Source organism: Myripristis murdjan, chromosome 11 (assembly GCF_902150065.1).
Source record: "Myripristis murdjan chromosome 11, fMyrMur1.1, whole genome shotgun sequence".
NCBI classification, from domain to species: domain Eukaryota; kingdom Metazoa; phylum Chordata; class Actinopteri; order Holocentriformes; family Holocentridae; genus Myripristis; species Myripristis murdjan.
This window is the reverse complement of record NC_043990.1, coordinates 8,267,670-8,280,138: the sequence shown is the minus strand read 5'-3', so window position 1 is coordinate 8,280,138 and position 12,469 is coordinate 8,267,670. Positions and strand designations below refer to the sequence as shown.

At 42.3% G+C, this 12,469-nt stretch overlaps 1 protein-coding gene across 1 annotated transcript in view; it reads right to left on the bottom strand.

Annotated features, from left to right (window-relative positions):
• Positions 1-4,314, bottom strand: part of LOC115367983 (uncharacterized) — a 34,744-nt gene extending 30,430 nt beyond the window's left edge. The window contains exon 1 of the mRNA XM_030063925.1: positions 4,175-4,314. Coding sequence (XP_029919785.1) covers positions 4,175-4,314 — 140 coding nt within the window. The remainder of the gene's footprint in view (positions 1-4,174) is intronic.
• Between the last annotated feature and the right edge of the window lie 8,155 nt (positions 4,315-12,469).

The following is a 12,469-nucleotide window of genomic DNA, read 5'->3' as shown; positions in this document are numbered from 1 at the left end:
ACACACACACACACACACACACACACACACATACACAAACACAGCTGGAGCACATATTTATTTACTGTTCTTCATAATGGATTCCCATGGTGTTTAGGCACTTAAGCTATATTGTTCACGTTGCATTCATGCCAATAAAGCGGAGAGAGCTGAAACAGAACAAGGCGGGCGACACGGGAGGGAGAACAGAGGAAGAAACCACAACAAAGACAGAGACGGAGCGCTGATTCACCGCCAAACTGCAGCCTCTTTAAGGAAATTGACCGGGCTGTGAAATGCAAGGGCAGCCTATTAGTGAACATGAAGTGTGTGTGCGTGTGTGTGTGTGTGTGTGTGTGGGACGGGGGGGCTGATTTCAATGAACTGTGTCTGTGTATGTTCTCCCTGTGTCAGCACATCAAGAGGGGAAAAGAAACACCCTGCGGTTCTGACCAGAGTGACAAAAAAACACAAATCAAACGAAATTTAAAAAAAAAAAAAAAAAATCAATAACGGGACAGGCGAGCATGACGTCTGATCTCGCTGATAAGGGATTGAAACATGAACAAATAAATAAAGTATATTAAAAAAAACAAACAAACCAAAAAAAAAACATAGGCAAGAAAACAACTCATTAGCCGTTTCTTTCCCCGGTTTTCGTCCCGTCTTCCGTTTGCAAAAGGCACTTTACAGAGTCATGTCAAGTGTTTAATGTCTACGGCAACGAGGCGCATCTGCGAGAGCCCGTCCTGCCTCCGGCTTTGAGACTCAACAAATTACATCGCCGTCTTTAATTGTGGGAAACAGCGTTCCCTTTGCTGTGATTGTTTACCTGCAACAGCTATGGAATACTAACAGCCTGATTCTGTGTTAGGGGAGACTTAATTGCAGAGGCTCTTTTTATTCCTCCAGCGGGGACGGGGGACGAGGATCGGGGTGGGGGGCTGGGGGGGGGTGTAATTCCCTTTAGGGCTCAAGCTTACATTCGGTAACGCTGTCTGTTTTCAAAGAACAGAGCAGAACATAAAAGAGGAGCGAGGAGAGGAGAACGCGTGAGGACACCGAAGAAAATGGAATACAGCAGAATCAGAATGAGTTTTTTATTGAGCAAGCCTGAGCACGCGTGTACCTGGAGCGTGTATTTATAGCCGCGAGTCCACGGGGAGCTCGGCCAGGTGGTCCACGCATCGCATGCATCACATGTCTCACATTAAAACACAAAACAACTGAAAACTACATGCAAACAGTGGAACCGGACTCACTCCACCGAGGGGAGTCAATGGAAGCTGACACGACAAATAGACATAGTAAATAATAACAATTAAAAAAAAAAAAGAGTATTGCAATGGAATCTAGAGTATACAGAGATACAAATACAGTGGATTTTTTTTGTGCAATTTTGCATGCTTTTTTTTTTTTTTTTTTTAACAGCGCATTGTGTTGTGCGTCCTGATTGGCTAAGGGACTGTAGACCATTGTCAATCAATCTTCTCTGTGCCGGGAGGTTTTAATCTTTGGTTTCATTCTACTTACTTTTCTACGAAGGTTTGAACTTTGAGAGTGTTTAAACAAGAGAGAAAAGTGAGAAAATGTTAATGCCTGTCTGAGAAAAGTGTATAAAGTGTGTAGTGAGGGGTTTTACAGCCTTAAAACATCTAGAATAATAGTAAAAAATAAAGCTGACTACTTCGCGGATTTTGCCTATTGCGGGTTATTTTTAGAACGTAACTCCCGCGATAAACGAGGGACCGCTGTACACATAAAAAAGCCACAATAGGATAAAATAGCACAAAACAGAATAGAACAGAGGAGAATAGAATGGAAGACATCCCAAAAACTTAACAGAGTAGAACTGAATAGAAAACAGGACACCTGACTTATGACACTTATCAGGAAAAAAAGAATAGCCATAATATGGGCAGTATTAAACTGGGTACCACAAGATAAAATACAGCCAGAGTGGCGTTGGATATAATATAATAGCATAGAACAGAATAGAATAGAACAGAACAGAATAGAATAGAGTAAAGTTTTTGAGAATACGGTGAGTGTTTAAGAGCAGGAGACATAAAGCCGACTCTAAGCTACATGATGTGCAGTCATAACAATAAATACATATTTACATGGTTCAGGAAGGTAAACAATGGCATTATCAAGCCAAAGTATGCAAATGCACACACTTACACTGTAGCCCAGACTCACACACACACACACACACACACACACACGAACACACGCACGCACACACGCACACGCACACAAAGTTCTCTCAAAAAAAAGAAACTCAACAAAGGCTAGGTACACTAATCACTTCCCTTGGGATGGAAACAGGAGGGCCAACTACTCACACACACACACACACACACACACACACAAATAGACACATAGCTGCACACTGTCACATATGGTAATGTATTGACACACCAATCAGCAGCACAGTACAAGTCCCAGTCCAAAACTAATCAACACGTTCCCAAAGAGAAATGCACCGGGAGCCGCTAATGAAAACCCAAACAAAAAGAAATTAAACGCTTGGCGGGGTCATGCAGAAAAGTTGCTACTCCAGAGAACTAACTTTTGTGTAATTGAGATTAAAAATAATTTATTTTCCCAATTGGCGACTACATAATTATCACATTACAATGTATTAGCAATGGCTAGGGCTTGGTCACGGAGCATTTCCCTCCATGTGGGGAAATAATGCAACTTGTTTATTACAGCAAAAAATGGGGGAGACATGGAAAACTGGGCAAATAGCACCCAGTTTCCTCAGTGAACTGGGGAAATACACCGAGAAACAAACAGGTACGTAAAGGCATTTGACTGCCTCCGTGTGCAGAGAGGCTCTATGATCCTGGTGGATTTGTCCCTGACCTTTTCTGTTGATCAGTGTGTTTTAGAGGGGCACTTCTACAAAAGGGCACATCCTTGATTTGGTGTTTGGTCATGGCTTTACACTGTACAGTGCTGAACTCTTAATGAACATTTATGTCTCACCATGAAGAAACTACCCTCAGTGTTTATCTGACCTGAAAGGCTTAAAAGCTCATACTCTTCTTGTACATTTTCTGGGGATTTTCTTATCTCATATTTTTCTACAAATTACAGTGGAATTAATATATCTTATTGGCAAGGCTGGCTTTAACACTCTAAAACTTTGCACCTGATAAAAAAAAATATATATATATTAGGAGAAAAAAAAATTATTTTCAGACCTTCACCTTGGTTAAAGAAATGTCTTCTGGCCTCACAGAGAATGCAGAAAATGCCACGAACAAACATAAAGCAAACAAGGTGCAAGTCACCTTTGGGATTATAAAAGACTTGACACATGGAGCACTGAGGGATGTGAGAGCCACCCTGCGCTCCTACCTGACGCAGATATAATTCACTGTAAATAATAAAGTTTTTAGTTCAGTGCGCAAATATTTTGTACAGACCTGCTCTGCACATTATGAAGAATTTGTGATTTCTTGCCAAAACAGTAGGAGGTATAAGGTTAGATATTTCACCTCTAGTTCCAGGCATTTTATCTTGAATATTTCTGCAGAATCGACCTGTTTTTGATTGAATCTCTAAGACACCTACACTGCCAGACTGTCTCCAACATACACCTGACCTGCCCTGGTCATGTTATTCTTCTCAAAAAGTTTTTGATATTGAGTGCTGCCACTTTATCTGTTGGCAACAGTTCTCTGGCCTCTGGAATTTTCCGGTCCAGTTTCAAGCACCACGCTTGTCCAAAACTAGGATCACATCGTGTCGTTCTAAGTACGGACTGGCCCATGTCCAAACGTTCATCTTAAAGGTAGAATAGGAAGGATTTGTCAGCTGCGGTTTGTAAACACACAATTCAGAGTTGGCCCCTTCTCCCTGGCTAAGCTAACCTCTGGCACAGACTTTTTGTTTTCTAGGATGGTGATGTTGCCATCCTAGGAAAAAATGCTGTTGTCCAGCAGACAACAGGCCAACACCGTGTCGTTTCCCCTCACTGTATGTCTTTTTTCTGCAATCTGCAGTGTTTGTAGCTTCCTATTGGATGCCGTGCTATTGATCTGGCACTGCTAGCAGTTATTGGCTAGGAGCTCCATTCCCGCTGCCCAAAGGCTGATGCCCAGAAGAGTCTCTGTGAGGGAAGTTTCTCTGTAGCTGCAGGTCACATTAGGCCCCTCTGAGCTGCACTGATAAGACGTACCGTCTCCATGCCACCAAGGCCATCAGTCTGGGGCTCGCCAGACACGGGGGGACTAGACCAGGCAGATTGACGCCTTTCACAAACACAGAGCTGTTCACCTCCAGCACACTTAGGTAAGATACCTCCTTTAAATAAGGCATGTCGGTGAGCAACCTTCAGAACTGGTGTGGTACGACACAGTGTTCCCACTTTTAGCGTTCATACTCTCTTCTCTTCAGCTGGGCATCAATAAACATCCTTGGCATAAGACATCACAGCCTCCTGAGATCTCCTTCACTCTGAGAGCTGACCAGAACCTCACTCTTTTCCTTCTCAGTCCCTGAACAGGTAATCCTTGACATCCTTGTGCTCCCAGTATGTAACCTTTGAGGTCCCACAAGGTTCGATTCTAGGTCCCATCTTATTTTTCACATACATGCTCCCCTTGGTCATATCACAGAAAAAATGTGTCACTCCATTGTTATATGGATGACACCCAATTACATCAATATCCTTTGGAAAACACAGCAACCCGCAAATGTTTGGACAGTTTCCCTAAGTGTTTAGGCATTAAAATATTAAGTTTTTGGCAATCCAAGAATTTATCTGGCTCTGAATTTTAGCTGTCTCTCCAAGAATTTCCTAAAACATCATGTAAACAAATATAAAGCTGATCTTTTCCTGCCTTTTTGACTTGTATGTACCATAAAGTGAGGAACTGAGCATCAAACTTCCCTCATAGCAATTTCACTTCTTGATGGGCAGGTTAAAAGGGCTGTGCAGGCGTGCTTCCTGCAGCTGAGCATCACACTGAAAATCAAGCCACTCCTCCCCTTAGCTGACTTGGAGAGGAAGATCACACGTGCATTTATTTCCTCTTGCTTAGATTACTGTAATTCCCTTTACTCCTGGCTCACTCAAAAGTCCCTTTCACGCCGGCAGCAGGGGTCTGCCCGGTGCCAAACACAGAGATGATATTAGCACAATTTTTTGCCTTCTTTCACCGGGGAACTGTTGGGTTTAGAGCTGAAACCAGGACCAAAGAGGACCATTAGAGCCTCTTTGCTGTGGTTCAACCAGCCTGAGGAGCTTAGACTTCCTAAATCTATCCAGTCTTCTATATCTCCTCTTAAAACCCTTTGTCTTTTTATATGATTAGTTTAGACTTCCTTGAATTTATTGCTGTCCGATTCGTTTTATGTGTTTTTTTTTCTCTATTCACTTCTTATTTGTTCCTATGTCTAAGTACTTTGGATACTTTAATAATTAGTACAACAAGTCATAATAATATTGTGGCTCCCCAGTCACATGATGTTTTTCAATTATAATTATGATTTTTACATCCTTTTTTTGTGTGATTGTTACTGATTAATTCTGGTGTGCTAATGTGAGCTGCAGGTTCTGTGTATTAAATCACCTGTGATAGGACATCCCTGCTATGGGATCAGTAAAATGGTACTAACACTAGTGCTACCACTGCAAATACAGAAAGACTACAAATACAGGGAGCAAGAAAAGCACATTTCCATTTAAAGTCTGTTCTTCATCTTGCTCTTGTTCTCTCACTTTCTCTGCTGCACACTTTCTGTCTCAATCCCATCCCCACTATCTATCTTGCTATCATGCAAGGAACGCAAGCAGAACGGCAGGCTGTGATATCTGTATTCCTTTCCATGTCCCTCTATTTTTCATTTCTATTGCTCAGTCGTTCTTTCTTCTCTATCCATCACGCGCTCAGCTCCTAAGATGCCAGAAGTGGAGCTCACTAATGTCTGTAAATGAGGGAGAGCAACAGGCTTTATTAAAACCGAATCAGAATCAGCGCAGCGCAGCTAAACACATGCACAGATGCACACATCCACATAACCATATACCCACACAGACACAAAACGCATGCAGACACACACACACACACACACATATGCACACACACACACATGCTGAGAGTGTTTCAGGGTAAACAGAGGCGGTCCATTAGTCATGCTCAGAACACATTAGGAGGAATATTCTAATCAGCTGGGAAGCCGGCGTCTCCTCTCCACACAAAAGAAAAATATGCGGCGGCACAGAGGAATACACAGCTGATATATAGGCCAGCGCAGTGGGACTGGGAACTGCAATGGTAAACACTGCAAAATATATGACTGGAAACAGAGAGTGCAGGATGCAGAGCTGAGACAAGAAAACACTGGGAAGGTAACATGCTGGAAGACAGTGAAATGAAAAAATGCAATGTAAGACACTTTAAATGTAGGACTAGAATATGAGACAATAAAACACTGGAATTCAGAGCAAGTTTATAAAGAACTGGAATATATGACGATGGAACAAGATATTTAGATATAAGACCGCAGGGATACAGAGCGAGAATATAAAACTCTACTCTAACACAGAGCTGGATATGAGATGGTGGCATATGAGGCGGATGCGAGATGGTACTAAAGAGGTGGAATACAGAAATGTGCTGTACATCACCGTCTTCAGACAGCACGCATCACGTCGGCGTGTCAAGGGGTAAATTCGACCATTTTCACTTTCAATAGCGCATCTGTTCAAGCCGCTCACATCCATCAAATACTCGACACTTGTGCCTGCCGTACGACCCTTCATGCTGGAGGGTTTAAAGTCAAACTAAAGAAGGAGGAAGTCTGAAGAACAGTTTCAGCCGTGATGAATCAATCAGGTCTGTTTTGTTGGAGTTTTAAAGAGTTAAGCTACCCACCCATTATTGAGAGAAAACTGACCATCTAATTGTCTGCTGTTGTTGGTTGTGATGCACGGCATGAAGATGGATCATACAGTGTGTGAACAGCAGGGGAAGCTTGATGCTTAAAAACCAACATCCGCAAGGTCAAATTCACTGGAATAGGGAACTGGAATACAGAAATGGGGCACAGAATTAGGAAACAGAACCTCACGGAAGTATGTAAGGCATATATATACATGAGGAATGATGCAGAAAATAGTGCTGGGCGGTATACCGGTTCATACCGAATACCGGTGTTATTTTTTTTTTTATGATATGAATTTTTCAGATACCCCAATACCGGTGTGTGTGTGTGTGTGTGTGTGTGTGTGTGTGTGTGTAGCGCACATAACGTTGGGAACAGCACGCGGAACGTAGCGCCGCGGGACATCGTTGGAGGGGGGACTGTTTTTGCAGTTGCACTCACTAAGCAGTGGGGACTCAGAAAATGAAGCTGAAGAACTTTTCCCAAAAAGAGGAGCTGTGTCGGCTGTTTGGAAGTTCTTCGGCTTCAAAAAATCCGTCTGGCAAAAGCAAAGAAACTTTCCAGGCTACAGCAGCGCACTGACATAGATTGTGTAACAAAGCGAAGAGTTGCCACTCCGCTCTATTTTCACTGGCTAACAGCAGCACACTGGCTTAGCTTGTCTATTCAGAGAAGAGGTATCACTTCGGCTTATTTTTCAATCTGTGTTATCACATGCATACTGCTGCTCATTCATTGGTAGCTGAATTGTTAGGTCTATTTGATAAGTAATTCACATTTTTAAAATAATAATAATAATTTAACATATTGTTAAATCAGTCAAATCAGTCTGCATATTAATGCAAGTGGCCTCAAATTTGCATAATAAAAAGGTTCTGTATTTTGACTGCAACTGTCCTGCATTCTGATTCCTTCACTTCATTAGAATCATGAGTGCCACCTCTTTGCATCATTTTGTGTTGCCATGTAAACCTGTATTAATACTAGGGTGGACAACTTGGACATTAATGTCCAGTATTCATTCCTCATGACAGTAAAATAGGTCATTCTAAGTCAATTTACTGCAGTAATTCTTCTCTAAATCATTATAAAATGTGGTTAACACCCAGTCGTGCATGAAAAAAGAAAATACCGTGATATACCGTGAAACCGTTATAATTTTGAAAAATACCGTGATTTTTGGTCATACCGCCCAGCACTAGCAGAAAATAAATAAATGTTGTACTCGGACATAATATAAGCATGTGACAACGCTGGAAGTGACCGGATTTAATTGGTTGGAGCCGAAACGCAGCTCCAGAAGCAGTTCCAGCACTTAAACAGAGAAAAAGCAAAAGATGGGATACAGAAAAGGAAACTGAGCGTAACACAACATACAACTGGAATATGCAGCGCTGAGATGCAACCTTTCATAACAAACGGGAGAGCTGGAGCCACGGGGAAGCCGAGTCAAATAAAGAACTGGACTCTCTCCCAAAATGCACCATTTAAATTCCTCCAAAACCGTTTTTAATGCCCGTGAGAAGCTCCTTTCACTTGCTTAGGTAACATCACACACAGCCGGTTTGCCACAGCGGAGGGGGAGCAGGTCCTGCCGCAAGCCTTTGGCAGCTCAAATCTCATGTTGCAGAAGGCAGACAGTAATTAGCTCTTCAACTTCAGAAGACAAACACTTAGCCAGCCAGACACCCTCAGCCTGCTTAAGAGAGCGGAAAAGAGTGGTGCATCGACATGATTTAGATGCATCCAGACAAAAGGCATGGGCGCGCACGGCCACACACACACACCAACACACATGCACACACACGCACGCACACGCACAAGCAAAAATATGATGCAGAGTTTGCAAATACAGATGCATCCATAAAACAACAAGAGAGGCTTTTTGAAAACCAAGCTCTGTGTGTGTGTGTGCGTGCATGCATGTGTATGTGTGCGCATGTGTGTGTGTGTGCATGTGTGTGTGTTCTCTTCCTGCAGTTACCATCTTGTTTGGTGCTGTGAAAGTGGTCAAGAAAGACATCAAAGTTGTTATTAATGAGGGATTTGATGAGGCCTTACCACTTCTGGAGTCTCCAGAGTGCCACATTGCCTGTGTGTGTGTGTGTGTGTGCATGTGTGTGTGTCTGCGTGTGTGTGTGTGTGTGTGTTTGTGTATGCACACATGAGCGAGTGCATCATCAAGGCCTGTTTGACGTTAATGGGCAGTAATGATATGGCTTATAATTGTAATGGTGGCTAACCTAGCATGAAGGCAGACCCCCGTCCCTGAAACACACACACACACACACACACAGACACAACACACACACGCACACACACACAGCACAGTAGTGCAGTCACTTTGACCAGCAGGGGTGACTTGAGGACAGACCCTCTCATCAGGCCTGGTGAAGGTGCTACATGTGGCACGTTAACATCCACAACTCATTATCACATTAATCCTGGAGCATTTGCATAATTATGGTACAAAAACAATATAAATTGCTGTAAACAAACATTATGAATTACTGCAAAACAAACTAGTATAGCTTACTGTGGGAAAAAAAACAACAACAACAATATAATTTCCCATAAACAAACCAGTACAAATTACCAGTGTAAATACTATTAACACAAACTAGTCAAATTGCCATGAAACAGAGAGTACACAGCTGGGAGAGCAGCTTCTAGGAGCCTTGATCTTCATGACGCCGCTTGTCATTTAGAGCAGCGGTTCTCTAACTTTTTCTCAAAAATGTAACCCCCTTTTGAAATATTTTATCAGCCACCCCCCCAAAAAAAAAATTGGCAGAAGAAAAGCCGACACTCAGAGGTCCAGTCCAGCTCCATCAGCGTCTGAAACAACAACCTGACACTGACAATGCTCTCTTCTTTCTGATTCTGCCTCTTTTTCTCCTCTTTCTCCTTGTTTCCGGCTGTATCGCTGCTGCGCTTCAACCACTAATCCGTTTCCTTGACTTTTGTCTGGCTTCCCGGTCATCACAAACATCCTTGCTCGATTTAAACCAGAAACACACACACATTTTCCCTTCAGGAAACCTGCAGGAATAAACGAATATAAAATGTGGTTTATCAAACTTACATTTGCATTTTTATTGCACTTCTTACAGCATGGGCTAATTATTTCAGGAATTATGCATGAGGGATTTTTTTTTTTTTAACATTAACATTTAAAAAAAAAAAATGTCATGTATGCCCTGCAGTACTCCAACGCACCCCTAGGGGTACGCGTAGCCCTGTTTGAGAAACACTGATTTGGAAAACATAAAAGAGGAAGTTTGGTGATGCGGCATGAAGAGCGACAAAGTGAAGAGGTCGGGTGTGTGTGTGTGTAGCTCCCAGCCAATCACAGCACAGCACAGTGCCAGATTGATAACACGACATCCAATAGGAAGCTACGGATTGTGGATTGCAGAAAAAAGGAGAGCCAGAACGGTGAAACACCAAGTGGACAAAGCTGGAGAGTGAGGGAGAGGATGAAGATGAAGATGGTGTAGTCCTGCCAATTTTTTATTATTTTTTTTCCTAGGATGGTGACGTGACATTTCAGGTGCTAATTTCGCCATCCTAGGAAAGGCAAACCCACTCTGAATTGTTGCGTTTACAAACCTTAACCAACAAATCCTACTCATCGTGCCTTTCACGTAAACAAATCCGTCTAAATTTTGACGAACAAACCGCCTCCGTGCCGCGTTGCAGCTTCCACCGTTGGCCTCAAAATCAAATGTGGTGGGAAACTGAAAACCAATCAGCTGAGCGCTCAAGTGGGTAAAAAACCAAGAAGGCGCTCTTTAGTACGGAGTTGGCATATGAAAAAAACAAACGGATGGACTAAGGCAGCTCTTCTGGTTTTAACATTAAAAAGCCTTTATTAATTGGTTAGTTCATTATAGAACAATTAACAATTAAAATGCCTACATGTTTCGGCGTGTAGCCTTCATCAGGGCAACATGGAAACATGGCTGGACAAACACTGACTGAGGTCTCTTATAGACAAAGAACAGGAAAGGGGCGGAGCTTCACCTGAAGTCAGCACCAATCCCTGATAGCCACAGAGACCCCGTGGCAGGGGAACTAAGTCGATCCCAGAAAACAATGCACATCACAGTATCAACAATCCACAATCACAACAATGCGCTAATAAGGAATATAAGGAATAAATGCCAGAACAGATATTTAAACAGTGAATTAAAAGGTTACTATATAGGCTATATAGTAACCTTTTAATTAATTTAATTTAATAACCATTTATTCCAATTAGCGCATATCAAATCAGATAATGTGTGATATGCATGTGTAAACAGAATAATTCAAAGAACTTGTAATTGACTTTTTTTCTTGTCTTTGTGTGTGTAATCAACTTGTGAATTTTTATAGTCATATCTGAAAGTAAAATTTTGAACCCCTTTTCCCCTGTGTGTAAAAAAGGGCGTTTTTTTTTTTTTTTTTTTTTTTTGGTATTATATGGTCATATAGAGGTGATTTTCAAAACTTTCCACCAATGGGATTTCTTGGGACTTTTTCCCCTCACTCAGGACAAAGGAGTTTACTTCTCTTGCAATTTGTCCGAGGTTTTTTCATAAAACGACTGGACTATTAATGTCATGTTTTTCCTCTTCCAGTGAAGGATTTTGAACGCACCACATCACTACAGTGAGCACTGCAAAAACTCAAAATCTTACCAAGATTATTTGTCTTATTTCAAGTCAAAAATGTCTTATTTCTAGTCAAAATATCTCATTACACTTAAAATAAGACATGATCACCTCAGAAGTAACTTGTTTTTAGACAATTGTCTCTTGAAACAAGTGAAAATTTGCTTGTTTCATTGGCAAAATTTGTTTCTTGTTTCAAGCAAATTTTAACTTGTTTCAAGTAAATTTTCACTTGAAACAGGTGAAAATTGTCTAAAAACACAATTACTTCTGAGGTGATCATGTCTTATTTTAAGTGTAATGAGACATTTTGACTTGAAATAAGACAAATAATCTTGGTAAGATTTTGACTTTTTGCAGTGCAGCCGCTCTCGCCCGCCGTCCTTCCCGCTCAAATCGAGCCCACAGCCCCGCCCATCCTCTCGGTGACGGCAGGTAACAAAGGGGGTTTATGGGAAACGCGGCCTTGCTTTTATCCCGGGTGTGACGAGGGAGGCCGCCGCCCGTCTCCGAGGTGGTCTCGTTGGTTGACGGTAATTACACCCAGGTATGACAAACCGTTTGTCGGTGATGTGTGTGTGTTTGTGAACGCGGCGCGCGGAGGCTTTCATGTGGCGTCCGGATTAAAGCGAAACATCTGCTGGAGGCGCCCAACCCGTCCCCGCCGGCCTGACTGACACCTCCTCGGTAATGTATCGGAATGGAGAGATAATGGGTCTGTTTCACACACACACACACACACACACACACACACAAGCGCAGAGCATATGCCTCGACGTGTGCAGGAATATGGAGGTGCAGCCGTGGAAAAGCATGAGCATAAATCTGAGCAGAGGGATACAAGCAGAACTATATGAATACAAATGTGTCGACGCTGGCAAAGATTTTCAGGTGACACGTAAGGACAGGCACGCACACACACACTC